We start from the raw sequence: 16,114 nt of genomic DNA, 5'->3' as shown, positions 1-16,114 counted from the left end.
ATCACAAGCCTTGGTGCTTAGAGACATTACTTCCATTGCTACTAAGTTTCGGCAGAGCACTAAATAATAAGATGGGAAAAGGGAGATGTGGTAAATTGCATCTAAACAATCATAGGGCAATTTGAACTATAAAATCTAAGGATATTTGGCTCCAAAAAGTTCCAAAAGCTCTTTTTTAAAGGAAAATACAAATCTGAGCATGGCAACAGATAATTACTAAACTTGAGAAAAAATACTGGCATTAATTTCATAAGTTGAACATTACATATTTGTGAACATTTTTTATATTACATTACATCTAATTTTCACATATAGATACATTACATTACAAGTCCTTTTGTTTTAGTACTCCTACATATATAGTCACTGCAAATAAAGATGACTTTCAATGTTAACACTTGGACCCCATGCAAAAGGCTATCACAATCCCACTATTGATTTAAGAAACCACTAATAATCACCAAAGCCACTTAGAGATTCTCTTATGCATTGCAGCTTCATTCTTCAGCCTTCAGTTAGTGTCCAATAGTCTAGTAATTACACTTTTTTCTCGTTGGTGTGAATTCAATGTCATGCCTCTCAAAGTAGTTACATATATTACATTCTTCAGTCTTCAATTTGATCACCTGAGACAGCTGCAGCAAAAGTTCCCTGCAATAAACAGTTTTTAAAATCATAACCCTAGGTTACATAAACCAATAATTTTTTATATTACATTCTACTACAATTATATACTACCAAATGTCAGGTTTGAATGAAATTTTAACACGACTCATTTATAAGCTATGTGCACCTAAACTGACCATTACCCTTCATCAAAAAATGATTAATAAAACTGGACAAGAAGAGGTTATAGATAAGAGATGTGTCACTGGCCACTTTCCTTGCAGGTTTGTATCATGAGAATTTAACCAAACCAACACAATTCTGATGCAAAGAACTCTAATTCAAACAGAGTAAAAAACACAAAATGCAGTTAAGCTAGACAAAGCTTTTTGTACCATAGGAGTTAGACGTATGAAAAAATATCAAATACTAAGGCCCATCTATTGGAAATAAATTTATAATATATATTCTTATATATAAACAAAAAAATCAATTTAATAGTAAACCTTCTCGTTATGTCAGCTGCGATCATATCTTATGATGGGGAGATCACTACCCCAAAACTCCTTGGGGGTGTGGGGAGAAGTAGAACTCCACCTTGCATGATGAGACACTTGAATGGTGGATGTAGGCATGAAAATTATGGTAAGAACTCGATATCAGCTTGATGAAGTAATGGTGTGGCAGGGGAGCAAATAAGTGATAGTTGCATGTTTTCTTTTGCGACAGGGAAGCAAATAAGTCTTTGTAGTAAATGAAAATTTGAAGACAACGTATTTGATGCGTGCAACCAGTTTCAGGCTTCATTGGTTAAACCATCAGAGCAGTAGCCATATGTCTCTCAGGCATTTAATCAAACACCCAATGAATGACACATGGAGATAAAAAGAAAAAAAATTCACAGAGACCGAACCCAAAAATTAAAACAGACAAATAATTCTTACTATAAAAATTCTCACATGGAGATAGAAAAAAAGTTCTTTGTAGATTTAAATAGCAATACGTAAGAGAGGAAAAACAAATATACCAGGTGGTACAACACCAAACCAAGCTCACAGACACCCAACCCAAAAATTAAATCAAACCAATAATTTCTATTATAGAAATTTGTACATGGAGATTAAATAAATAAATAAACAAGAGACGTACCAAGATTGAACGGTGCGACGGAACCACCAAGACGCCACCGAGACATGGGCGACGAGACGGCAAGGAAAAGCTCGCGGTGGCTCTGAACTGATCGCCTCTCTCTCTTTCACCGTTGGACCTGTTTCTCTTCCCTCTTCTTTTTGCTAAGTTTGGGACTTTTGGGTGATTAAGTTTGTTCTTAAAAGTCACGTGAGTCTCACATGCTTATTCTATCAGTGTTTTAACGTGAGAATAACTGAAGTATTGATTTGATAATTGTGAATAGTTTGAGTAAATTAGCTAATATAAAAGTTGAGGTGGTATTTCGGCCAATAGTTAAAAGTTTAGAATGAATGAGCATTTTTTCCCTTATATATTATTATTTCTTCATTTCTGATATAACAAAAAAAGGTAAAGTGATGTGATTGATGACGTGACACAATATACAAGAGCTTTGCAAAATTAATGCAGCGATTCCATTGGGCCGACTCGCTATATACACATGCAGAATCAATCCATTAGTAGTCTTTTTAAGGATATTAATAAAATATAACAAGAAGGAGACTAAGATTTTCTGCTCTAACATTTAATATTTGCATGATCTCTTTATCTGATAGGACGTATAAAGTTTCCCCAAGTACCTCTGACGATTCTTGAAGATCTACATAGGAGTAATAGTCGAGCCGAAGATATTATCAGTAGAAATATTTTGAATCATCCATGCGATAGTGGGCATAAGTGTAAAGAGATATGCTGTAAAATACACAAAGCGGAGATTATAGAAAGTGGTATATGTGTGTTATAGTATATGAAGATATAAACTATTCTTTTTCTCTTCCTCCTCTTAATTGATGATATGAAACATTAAATTATGTAATGAAAAATAGAAATCAAACTTAAGTTTAAATTAAAATGAAGAATCAAATCTTTAGCATCCTCAATTGTCCATTAAATGTATGAAACACAAATTTAAAGAACTACTCAATCAATATTTCAAATAAATTGAAAGACAACTTTAATGTGTTCTTTGTATCTTCTTCCTTTGTTGCTTTGTAGAAGTCACTAAATATGCCATTTTGTTTTCCTTGATTACAGATGTTGGTGTGAGTTGTACATAACTTTGAACATAAACTTTTTGAAACTTTGTAAAATCACCATCTTGTTCACTTGATAATTTGTTGTTATATTCATTTGAAATATCACTAATGTAAGCCTGGCAATAGAACAGGTTGAGAAATGTATTACAACATATAGAAGTTAAAAATCAAATTTGTAATTTTGCTATATTAAATAATACATACTTTTGTTATTTTATCAAGCTGAATTACTTTGTCAATTTCTTCAAAAGATTCAAAAACTTTCTTGACAGTGAAAAATTCTCATCCATACTTGAGATTAGTCATTTAGTTGTATTTGAAAAACAAATTCTTTTCCATTCATATTTTCCATTTAATTAATGAATATCAATGAACTCATAATTTTATAGTTAAATTTTGTAAAAGCAGGTCTATAGTACATAAAGCAATGTTAAGGACACAATGTTATTGTTCAAGGTTTTCTTTTTTCTTACCTTATTATCAGAGTCCCACATAATTTTTGTTATTTCACTAATGGTTCTTCTGTTGATGTTCATCTCTTCTTGAATTGTCACTTGTGATTTGAATTGTTTTGGCATCAACAGTATGCTCCTCCAAGTGCATTTATATGGTCACCTTGCAATCTGCAACATCATGCTCCTCCAAGGCCAAAGCTTGAGCCTTGTAAATAGACACACTTGTAGACAACATATCCTTCCTTAACGTAATTTCCTTCCGTGGGTATCCACCAAGCATAACGGCAATATTGACATCTTTACACGCTTCAACAACGTCTGTGGTAGCAACCAGCCCTATTGAACCATATTCATGACATGAGTGAAGAAACCTGAGGGAAGAGAATATTTCTACCTACCCAGAATTAGCTCTCAAGATAAGGGACATACCTTTCAGAAGAGGAAAGGCAGCATCAGTCATTTCCATTCTTATCCCATTTAAGGATTCAGCTGCCTGCTTAATATCAAGCAAGTGCAGAATCACAAATTTATCAGGAACCAACATGATTCCCCTTGCAATTATAGGAACAATGGCATAACCTATTTGCCCTGTTAAACAAAATCAAAATTTTGAGCTACAGATACAGAAACTATATATTATCATGTCTAGAATAAAGAATCGCCAACCTATACAATTGAAAATCATCTACACTTGTTCCTTAACATAATTACTGACATGCAACAACAGTCATATTGTTGTAAATCAAGCTTTTCTTTCAATTTTCTTTCTTTCCAACCATTTAGAAAAGACTACAATGTATAATAAGATAATAATGATTATAACAACAACAACAACAAAGCACTTAAAATTTTTAGGACTTCTTTAGATTATCTACTAAAAATGGCATTTAAACTTGTCATAAAGAAAACCACGAATTTAAACAATTGCATTAAGTATTATATCACAGAACAGCATTGCAAGAAGTCGTGAACTGAATAGAAAACAGGATTTCCAAATCAAGTTATGGATAAACTTGTAGAAAACTAATTAAAAATGTGAATCCAAAACAAAGATAAACTTGATTTGCAATTGATCCCCAAAGTGTACGCTTTACTTCCATTTTCTCTGATCAAATTTTCCAATGTTACAATGCATGTTGGCAAATCAAGAGAGCCCCATTCAAACTATATATATATGCTAGTGTTATTACAGCCTCGCATGTGGAGCTTTTTAACACATAATTATAAATGTTCATATAAGAAGTCTTCAATTGTTTTGCAGAAGATTTACATATTTACTTTTTTATTTATTTAATTTTTAAGTAAGTATGTTACCATGTGATTCTGTCAGCAGGTCTCCATGGCAATATAAAATCTATCAATATTAATCTATTGACAAACTATGGAAAATATATTGAAACCATTATCAATAGTCGTTGTTTCACTTTGTAAACAATTGACATACACTCTTCATCAAATTTAATAGGGTTTTATGAACTTGTTTTAGAGTAACTCAAGTATGGTTGATCTTGTGGCTTCCATCATAAATTATTATTATTTTGGATTTAGCTGCTATAAGGGAATTGTCGTTCAAAGTAAAATAATAAAACTTTTTAAAAGCTTTGATTCCTTTGAAGTTAATAAGGGTAACAAACTCTAATCTTAACGCACAAACCCACCATGAAATAAATCATTAAAAAAATCAAACCTACTTCTCAAAGGGAATCATATCAAAATATCTTCCAATACTCCACCAAACCCCTATAGTGATAGACACCTCAAAAGTATCTGTCATGCTCAAAATTGGGACCATAGACACCTGAAACACCGACTTGTATTGATCATCCACACATCTAAACTTACATAAACTGAATAATTTGCCACAACCCCATCAACTTTCTTTACTACTCTTCTAGTCCATAGCAATAGCAGTCCAACAGAAGCCCCTAAAGCTCCAAAGTGACACCAATCCACAAACTAATAATCAATATAGTAAATCATTGTTACAAACTTATAATAGTGCAGCAAAAAACAAAAAACATTTGTACAATACTATCAACTATTACCAAAACTATCTAAATGTTGTTTTCTACTATATAAACCTATCTCACCATCAATGCCGATAAAACTTTCTAAAAGCTTTGATTCCTTTGAAGTTATTAAGGGTAACAAACTCTAATCTTAATGCACAAACCCACCATGAAATAAATCATTAAAAAAATCAAACCTACTTCTCAAAGGGAATCATATCAAAATCTCACCATCAATACCAATCCCAATATCAAACATATGACATTGAGAAAATAAGGCAAACAAAACATCTCACCCTAATTAAATCAACAACACAGCATCACATTCCCTACTTATCTTCCTCCTTACCACTCTCCATGTAATATGACTTCTAGAAAAAAAACAAAAAATCACTTAGGAATTTTATCAAACAGCTTGTGTACGTGTAAGAGAAACAACTTAATGAAAGTGGACATCAATGAGAATGATCTTTTACTCTACTTTAAAATAGTAGGACAATGGTCATGAATCATTGCAAAACTTCCAAAAGACTCTATAAAAGAGAGAATTTTAAAAAGAAAAGAGAGTACCATGTTGCAGCAACACCAGCTTCAATATAACCAAGGGTTTTTTTTTCTCTCTATCAAGGCTTGCGCAAATAAACAGGTAAGTTTGGTTATGAAGTTAAAAGATTTCATGTACATACTCCAAATTAAAAGGATATGTTTCACCTTCTATTTACAATATGGCTCAAAGCATAATTTTTTTTTTCTTTATCATTTTAATCCAAAATAGTAAAAAGAGGATGAAAACGGAAAAATTATCCTCATCAAATACCTTGCATATTGAATTGCTGGATTGAAAGGTAATGATATGATCAATGCTTGATCTAAAAAAAAAAAAAAAAAAAAAAAAAAAAAACCGAGAGAGGAGATTAAAGCCCTCTAATACGCCAGCCTTTGTGTGTTCTGCCTTTTACATTGATTTAGATGTATATTATTGCCTACACAACAAAGCAAAAAACCCAACCCTGAAGTGAATATGCTTAATTTCTGTATTCTTTGTAATTAATATATAAAGAAAAAACAAAACAGAGATAAAAGAAACAGAAAAACCAACCCTAATCTGAATATGCTTAATTACAAATTTGCTAATAAATTAAACTTACCTTGGGACTGTGATAATGGTTCAGAACAATCTTCGCTTTCGCTTTGGCTCCTCAGCTTCAAGAAAGACAACCTCAGCCCCAGCCCCAGCCCCTTCTTCGCACCAATGGACTGTGGCAAAGGTTCACAACAACCATCGCCCCTTCTGCTCCTCTTTGGCTTTGCACCGTTCATGTTGGATCGGTTTTTGGCGTTATGTCTTGTGTTTGTTCAAGGTCGAGCCAGTTCATGAGAGCTATCGATCCTGATCATTCTCGTAATATATTGAGCCAGTCCGATCAATATATTTGAAAACGTTGTAGTAGGAACGCCATAGCCCATAGAGGTTAGAGATTTAGAGTGAGAGAGGGAGTGCTTCTGCATTAGGTCTCTTTTTGCATTAGCATTAGGATTTTTTTTTAAATGGAAGAGATTGCATGCATGAGGTTAAGGATTTGGGGGAAGGTTAGAGATTTAATGAGAGAGGGAGTTCTTTTGCATTAGGGGGGGAGTCGGGAGAGATATAGAGTAGTCGGGTTATTCTCTTAAAATAAATTAAACTTAAATATATAAAATAAAAAGAATCTTAAAAAGGAAAAAAAAAAAAAAATTAGTAGTGACATAGAAAATTATGGAAGTTTAGAGGCTTAGTTTTATAGTGGTGATGTGGAAAATATCGGTTTTATTTTATTTATTTGTTATGTTTTATCTTTAAATATATTCCTTACAAAGCAACTTATATTGCACTTTCAATTTTTTTTTTTTTTTTTTTGGGTTACTTTTCATCTTTAAATGTTTTCCTAAAAAAGTAACTTAACCAGAGAGAAGGAAGAAATAATAATAAAAAAAATATAAAATTGAGAATAATAATAAATTTGATTAATCAAATGTATTATACAATGTGTAGAAAGGAAAGAAGAGCAATCTTTTCTTCTTTCTATTCGTATCTCTTCTTGAGGTACTTGTACTCATTTTAAGTTTCGAGTGTTCACCATAGTGAACATGATGTCCTTTTTATGAAATAAATCATTGATTACCTATCAAAAAAAAAGAGCAATTATTTCTCATCTCTTGTAAATTTCAAATACTTATTAAACTTGCATGGTTTTAAGACAAAAATCCAAATGTTCAAAAGTTCTGCACATTTATGTTGTCACATTTTTAACCCATTGTACAAACAAAAACATAAAATACCACACAGAATTTCATAAAGGTAATAGAACACAAAAATAATACATAAACTTGAAAGAGTATGTCTTATTCTTCAAATCAATGCATATAGGTTGAAACAAAGGTTCCTCGTATTTTTTACCCTAGCCAACATTTTTTTGTGATTTGTGACAACCATATAACTACAACCCGCAATTTTGTCAACATTCCTCAATAATTTGATTCAGTTGAAACTACAAAGCCAGAATATTAGTTAGAATGCCACAAATGCAGCTCCTCAAAAAGACATAATAGTTTATAGGATGTTAGCAAAATAACTATGATTTAAGTCATTTGCTGGAGGAGGAATATCAAGACACACAAAATACTTCCAAGACCTAAATAACTATGATTTAAGTCATTTGCTGGAGGAGGAATATCAAGACACACAAAATACTTCCAAGACCTAGAAATGTGATGCAACTGAAGATCATTTTTGCAATTGCTATAACAACTATTATTTTGTCTACATTTAAAATAAAATAAAAAAATTCTTTTGACTTTTATTCCCTAGAGGCGGCATATCAAGACGCATAAAAAGACTTCCAAGACCTAGAAATGTGATGCAACTAAAGATCTTTTTTGCAATTATTTTGCCTACATTTTTATAAAAAAAAATTATTTGACTTTCCTTTATTTCATATTTTTTGGGCAAATTTTCACTTTATTAAAAATCAAAGGCATGAAATTTATGACCTTAGAATAAAATCATATAACCAATTGCTCCACAAAAATAAAAGTGGTAATGTCATTTTCATCTAACACATATATCACATATATTAGATAACCTCAATACGATGCTTTATCATGTTAATAATGACAATCATATACAATGGTGGCAAAAGAATGAAAAAAAAAAAAAAAAGGAAAAAAAAATTTAGTAAAAGAAAACAAACCTGAAAGAGAAAGAACCTTGAGTATTTGATTTCAAAGTTACAGTAAGTCACTCTGATTTTAACCAAACAGATGAAATTCTTCCAATAAAAGGTATATTTTTTCTATTTCTCGTCTTCTTTGTTTCTTAAATTTATCATATATTTTCAACCCGCTTCTTTTCACTTGTAACTCAATTGGTTTGAAATTTCATGAAAATAGATAGCGAAACATATAGATAAACTGTTGATTTACATTATCTTTCTAAAGATAACTCGATTGCTGAACCTTTTCATTAATCTTCGTAGTTAAAGTCTAATATAAAGAATATTAAAAATAATAAAAAATATTGTTTCTATATAGCATTTTTATAAAATTCAAAACATTGTTTATATTATTTACGTGTAATCTAACATACACATATTAGTGCCTTAGAGGTTGTTAGAGTTTACTATTACTCTACTGTTGTATTGAGTTACTGTTCACATTACTGTTGCTGCTTGTGTCAGTTAACTGTGGTTAATGGTTAGTCAATGCTTGGTTAAGTGAGGATAACTGCTGTAGTTGCTGAGTGGGTTAGTTAGTTAGTTAGTGTTGTGAAGAAATTAGTTGGTTGGATATTTGGTAAGGAATTACAGAGCAATCTTGTATAAAAGGCCTAAGACTATTATTAATCAAGCAAGTAGATTGTTCATCAGATTACATAAACTCTCTATCTCCCTATCACTCTGTTATGGATGTCCAGTTGTCCTCAAATTCAGCTTCCAAACAGGTTTGGCCTTTCAGAGGTCCAAAATATTTAATTAGTTAACCCATGTTAAACATTATTGACATCTCTTTGTTTAAAATAATTTGTCATTTTTTTCCTTTGGTTTATCGTTTTGCTGTAGTTACATATTCTAAACACATTGATTCTGATTCCTTTTCATCTATTTGTTAGTAGAGTAGTAGAGTTTCAATAGAACTAATTTGTGTGAGCACTTGTATTTTTTCCCTCTTTTGTCTCTTCTTTCAATTTTTTACTTCAGTAGTTTAGATTGATTTCAGCATTCTCAAATAGCAGAGTAATAGAATTTTAGTTAGACTAAGTTTTCTTAGAGAAAAAATTGTGTCATCACTGAGTTTTTCTTGGAGTTGTGAATTTTCTTTATTTATTTATTCATTTTATGCAGCAGCTGGAATTAATATGTTTGAGTAAACTAATTTTTTAAGAAATCTTATAGTAACAGGACAATAATTTCTACAAAACTGGCTATGCCCGTAACAAATTTATACAATAATAGTTATGTCACTAATACATTATTTCTATAAAATTGGCTAAGCCACAAATCAAACACCAGTGTACAGTGACAGAATAATATTAGTATAATTATTATAAATAAATAGTATCTCTCTCAGCATGTCCACTCAAACTATCACTGCATTTTCACAACCAATGCATACCAACCAACGGATACTCATAGTAATTATAATTATTATCCTTAACATTGAAACTCTATAATGCACCACCAATCAAACTATCAAAACCTCGAGTCCCATCAATTTTAGTAAATGCATATTCTTATATTATGATTAGGGGAAAATACAAATACAAATACAAATACAAATACAAATACAAATACAAAACAAAAGGGATTGAACCCACAAATGGGGTAATGTGAGAATTATAGAGAGTAAATGGCAAAAAAGCAAAAGCAACACAGAGCAACGCAACCACAATGAAACCAAACGGTACGCAGAGGCAGAGGCATAGGCAGAGCAAGAGTAATAGCAAAATCAAAAACAAAAGTCAACACACTGTATTGTCTACCCAACGCCGATATGATTCTGGCCAAAACCCATTAAGCGAAAACAACATAGCATCTCCCCAATGAAACTATCTTAGTCCCTGAAACTTGATCTGTCTCAACCGCCAATTAGTCGGCATGCCAAAAACAACAGTGTATACACAAACGACACTATATTGTAAACGCCAACCTAAACCTTAGGAATGGAAAAATAGGTGGTGGTTTAGGGATGTTGGAGATGCAAAGGAAGGGTCTAAGGGGAGATTTATGAGGTTTTGAAGAGTTTGTTTGAGATTTGGGCAATGAAGAAGAAATAGAAGACAGGTTGGAGTATATCGGTGTTTTGTTTGAATCAGTAAATATTGGCACAAACGGTTTAAGGTTGCGGTGTTTCAGAGTTTGCTTTTTGAGTGTGACTGTTTTCTAAATGGTTTTTTTTTTTTTTTTCCTCAAACAATGTAAATCAAAACCAAAACCAAATCTGACCCAAAATACCAATCTAAATCATAATTAACACCCAATTGATTCTCCAAATAAAAACCAAAAACCCTAAATTTTTAAATTTAAAACAGAACTTTACCAGTAGAGATTCTGATAGTCGAGTAGTGAGTGGAGGCTTACAGTGATGGCAAAAGATCTGGGTGGCACCCTTCTCTCTATTTCTTTGTATCTATCTCTCTCTACCGGTGTTAGTTCAGACATTAGTGGCGGGAAAACCTAGGCGCACACTAAGTGTGCCCCAACCCCTCATTTTGACCATTTCAACTCCCATTTTCCACTCTCTTACCAAAAATTCTCTTCATCGAGGCAAGTCTTGGTCTAGCGGGTCCAATCCCCAACTTCAATTTGTCCATTTATTTTTCTCTCATTAATTCCTACAAATACGTTAGTAGTCATGCGACTAGGAAATCATACTAGAATTTATTTTATTTTTTGTTTATATTTATATTTTTGGCATTAATATATATTTTTTGTTTTTATCATTTATCCTATGGGAAAATATTTTAGTTCAAGTGCAGAAGTAGAATTGTAAACATAAACATACTTGTATGCTTCCACATGTGCATACATGCATGCACATAGATGTACAGTCATAAACATACAAGCGAATTGCATATATGTATAGCCGGGTTCACGCACACATGACTCATACTCACAGGAAATTTGTAATTTTTAAAATGTCTAGGCAACATAGATTACCATGTAACTGCCGGATGCTCGGGGGAAACACTGATAAAAACTATGAAAACTATGGAAATGCTAGGTAAACATAATTAATGCTATGCATAATAAAAACAGAACATTTTGGTTTAAAGGGGAAAATTTAAAACGAGAGCAGTTTTGAAAACGTGGGATTAAATGAGCACGACTAAATCAAATCCCGAGAGAGATTTTGGATAAAGATAGGATTAAACGAGCACAGCCGAATCAAATCCTAGGAAGATAGACTTTTAGATAAAGGTAGGATTAAACAAGCACGGTTGAATCAAACCCCAATGAGATTAATCAAGCACGATTGGATCAAAACTCGAAAAGATGAAAATCAGTGATCGTCATCGAGTGATTTTTAGGAACATAATTAAACGAGCACGGCCGAATGAAGTTGTGGAGGAGAGTTAGGGATTGCCGTCCAGTAACTCCAAAAAGGGGAGCACAACACACCTGGCTCAGAATACTGAAGGCTCGGGTTAAACGAGCACAGTCGAATCAAACCCTTATGAGATTAAACAAGCATGGTCGAATCAAATCCCGACAAGATAGATAGGATTAAATGAGCACGGTCAATCATGACGCACAGAGCATAGAATACTCGAGCCTCGGGTTAAACAAGCATGGTCGAATCAAACCCTCATGAGATAAAACGAGCATGGTTGAATCAAATCTCAATAAGATGAAAATCAGCAATTGTCATCAAGTGATTTTCAAACAGAACTAAACAAGCACGACCAAATCAAGTTTTGCAAAGAATTATGGACCTATGTCAAATAATTCTTGGAAGGCGAGCATCGCTTTCCAAGATACGAAAAATGCTCGGCCTTGGGTTAAATGAGCACGGTCAAATCAAACCCTTGAACGAAGTTTTAGATAATGATAGGATTAAATGAGCACAGTCGAATCAAATCCTAGGAAGAGCTTTTGATAGAAGCAAGATTAAATGAGCACAATCGAATCAAACCCTAGAGAGAGTTTTTGATAAAAGTAGGATTAAACAAGCATGGTTGAATTAAACCCCAACAGAGATATTAGCAGAGGGTGTGCTAGGTATGATCATATGCATTAGGTATAATCTGGATTCGATGACTGATCACAAATTTTGTTTTGCAGATTATGCCTCGAGCACCAAGGTCTGGCAAGGATTGCGGCAAGACTCCCACTTATGTTCCATCTAAAGGAGACTATTCTAGTAGTGACAAGGATACAATTTCAGTTAGTGGGCAGGTAGCCCAGGCTCTTCAAAGTCTCACGATACATAAAAATGAAAGAATAATTAGCAATATAATTCACGTTTTGACAACTATGTATAGATTTTATTAACCTAAAAGTTAAGTAAATACCCCAAATTCGTAGTTGCAAAATTTTGATATTGAATAGGATGGACAGAATTAACAAACTTTCTCTCTGAATACACACACACAATCCGAGAAATGCATATGGTACAATTCTTTAATATTTGTTGTCTAAACAATCCAATTTACTGAAAATATTTTTGGAATAGTTACCTTGGCCATCCCTAGCCAATCGCCCTAGGAAGATGTAGAACCTAGAATGTCAAGGCTGCTGTGCTGCTCAAATTATGCAATAGCACAATGACTTCAGCATAAATCCATGAAGAAGGTTCAATGAAAACAGTAAATTATACATGATTCAGTACTTGCACAAAACCTGAAGATGAATAAATTGCAATTGTTCAACCTCTAGTATATATCCCTAGCACCGCAAAGCTCCTAGAATGAACAAAACCTAAAGACAGATCGTACCAGCAAAGCTAAGGTAGTATAGTAGCATGTAACACCATTGAACGGCCAATCACTAAAATCACTAAATGCTTTTGTTTCAACCAGACCCCAAAGGTAGCTTGGGGGGTGTGGTGTACGATATACAGTTGCTAAAGAATGATAAAGGGGGAATCAAGGGGATGTGAAGGACTCAAACATACAGAGCTTTGTGCCATAACTGGAAGATCCCACTCTCTTGTTTGAATGTAAAGTTCGAAGAGGAAAGGTACATCTGCACAGCTGTTTGTTTGCTGTATCTGAAGTCCTAACCTGCATGAATTTGATATCAAAATAGGTTGGGAATGGAATAGTTTTGATGTGGGTTTGTTTTGACTGGTTTTGGTCTATTCGTGTTGTGGTTGTGTGCTGATGTGGCAGTTAATAATATTCAGCAGGTTGTTGTAACTTCAGGAATTTAGAATGACGATATTCTTTGTAGATAAATCTCGTAATTTGTAATGAAAGTCACGTGGACCCCAAAGGTTCGAAAGTACACATAAACATTGCTTGTTTGTGTTGGAGATTCTAATCTCATTTAAAGTCAGATCATAATAACAAATGATAGACAGTTTGCGCAAACTTTATATAGTGAAATAAGAAGAACATGTCAGAACTAAATTAGGCTACTTAGAATTGCAGCAAACAAAAGCCAAGGTTATAGGGGCACACTGCTTGAATTTGAAACCCATACCAAAAGTTAGGACATAATTCCACATTAACAAACAAATGCAAATAACATGATAGGGAATATTATAATAGACCTGTGCCTTTGTAGAAACTTCGCCAAGGTTATTTGCTATTGTAAAGCTTCAACGAAAAGTTATCTGCTTAAACAGAGCGAAAACATTAAGAGTACATATGCTATATTGTGAAAGTATATATAGGATTTGAAATGTGGCAAAATATATCTTTAAAACATCTTTGATAATGACAATAATAGGCATCAGAGATGATAACTTGTGTACCTCCTCAAGCAGAACATACTTACCGTGGAGTTAAAGATCATTAGATTTTGAAGTTTGAAGGAAATCTCACAAGTATTTTCAGCTTCTGAAGCTGAAAAGAAATAATCAATAATCTCACGAGTATTTTTACACAATGTTGTCAAGGAAAAAGAAACCCAACTATTCTTTTGTTTTTATTTTTCTTAGGAGATGGGAATGGTGAAAGTCATAGGTTTGGAAGACTGCAAATGAAGGCCATGGAAATACCTCATAAGAGAGCCCATAAAGTAATCAACCTAAGTGGCATCATTGTAAGGCTCATGTACAGAAGTCGTCGTTGCATCCAAACCCACGGTCTTTACATGTAGACGTTTTCCCTTAGGTCCAGCTGATCTTTTGCCACATAGCATTTAGTCACCACGGAGTCACCAACACTTCAAATTTATTGATGCCTTCCTTTTGGTCAATGTTGGCAATGATCATGATATTTATGTCCTAGCATATTTCATTAGCCTTCCCATTCTTCAAAGTTCCCAAAATAGTTATCATTCAATATTTCTTTAGAAACCATGCAAAGCCTTCCCATTCTTCAAAGATTATATTAATTATTTATCCAACCTTGACAAAATTAAACTCAACAACTATAGTCACATAAAATTCTCTGACAATAAAAGCAAAAAAATAAAAAAAATAAAAAGTTACTTTATTCATTTTAACAACTCACTTTATTATTTTACCCAACATCAAAGGTTACAATAAACCCAACATCAAAGTTTATATTATTTATAAACACAAACCCATCCCTTCGTGCAAGGTCACAATCTTGTGACTGATAAGGTCATAACCTTGTGAGGAGTTGTATCCTTTCTAACAATTGCAAATATCGACAAAGGTTGTAGCACTAGCACTTGTCATAGGTCACACCTATCTAGCCAGGCAATACACCTTCATAGAGAATGCATTGAGTGAAGGACCACAATTGTTATGGTACTTGTAGTGCCAAACATACATTATATATATATATATAGTGTTTTACAAACAGAGTTTTGAGTACACAAAACAGTTTGTACGTACCAGCCGGGGTAAACAAGCCTAATTTACAATTTAAGATCAAGCAAGAAGTAAAACATAAGAAAGAAGAAACACATTACATTACAACTTCTAGCACCAACATTTACAGAACTCAAAGCATGACTGAATTATAAAGTCTCATAGATAACAATAAAAAGCACAATAAGAGAAGGGGGAGTGCAGCAAAAAAATGAAGACAGAATCATTTTGCACATAACCAACCTGAGCTTCCTCATTTTGCACATAACCAGTAATTATCACAGTCCAAGAGATAACATCTTTTTTCACACATTTCATCAAACAGTTTCTGTGCATTCTTCATGTCAGAATCTGCATATAAACTCAGCAATACAAGACCCACAAAATCCCTAACCTATGGAGCTTCAGTCTGACCCAAATGGAAGCCTAATCTTCCCCTCCCCTCCCTTGAATCTTCGGCTTTGATGTAGTGTGTTTTTTTAAAACTTGATGTTAAAAAATAGCGTTTATAGCATTTAGCATTTGTTTAGATTTGACAGAGTAAACCTTCACCCAAAGTTGAGAACAATAAAATTACAAAATTTTTAATTAAAAAAACTAAATCACAATTCAATGAACACAAAATAAGAGCTCTGCAACAGATAAGAAATAGCAAATAGCAAATAAATTGTTGACAAGAACATTTTAGTTGCTCAAAATCTCAGAGAATACACCCCTGATTGAACAATTTCTTATCAAAATCTCAGATTGTATGAGAAAATTTATACCGATTATATTTTCATACCCATTATCAAAATCTCAACAATACTTCAATCATGGGAAATGGGAAAAGAGC

The 16,114-nt window shown here is 33.0% G+C and overlaps 1 protein-coding gene across 6 annotated transcripts in view; it reads right to left on the bottom strand.

Annotated features, from left to right (window-relative positions):
• Positions 1 to 217: 217 nt before the first annotated feature.
• The window catches only part of LOC115992354 (malate dehydrogenase, cytoplasmic-like), a 16,041-nt gene continuing 144 nt past the window's right edge, over positions 218 to 16,114 (bottom strand). Inside the window, exons 1-6 of one of the 6 annotated variants that reach the window (XR_004092489.1) lie at positions 16,064 to 16,114; positions 6,444 to 6,798; positions 3,716 to 3,874; positions 3,305 to 3,622; positions 1,756 to 2,395; positions 218 to 651 (exon numbers count right to left, since the gene is read on the bottom strand). The exon at positions 16,064 to 16,114 is cut by the window's right edge and continues 141 nt beyond it. Coding sequence is in view for 1 of the 6 variants with exons in the window: in XM_031116537.1 (XP_030972397.1) it covers positions 3,435 to 3,622; positions 3,716 to 3,874; positions 6,444 to 6,615 (519 nt within the window). In the remaining 5 variants the exon portion in view is untranslated. Of the gene's footprint in view, positions 652 to 1,755; positions 2,396 to 3,304; positions 3,623 to 3,715; positions 3,875 to 6,443; positions 6,799 to 13,009; positions 13,082 to 13,162; positions 13,556 to 14,046; positions 14,110 to 14,273; positions 14,342 to 14,496; positions 14,855 to 16,063 lie in introns of those variants that run through there. The other 5 variants (XR_004092491.1, XM_031116537.1, XR_004092494.1 and 2 more) reach the window with 5 other exon arrangements.

This window comes from Quercus lobata, chromosome 1, assembly GCF_001633185.2.
Source record: "Quercus lobata isolate SW786 chromosome 1, ValleyOak3.0 Primary Assembly, whole genome shotgun sequence".
In the NCBI taxonomy this organism is placed as follows: Eukaryota; Viridiplantae; Streptophyta; class Magnoliopsida; order Fagales; family Fagaceae; genus Quercus; species Quercus lobata.
The sequence above is the reverse complement of the archived record's forward strand: the minus strand, read 5'-3'. Positions and strand labels throughout refer to the sequence as shown.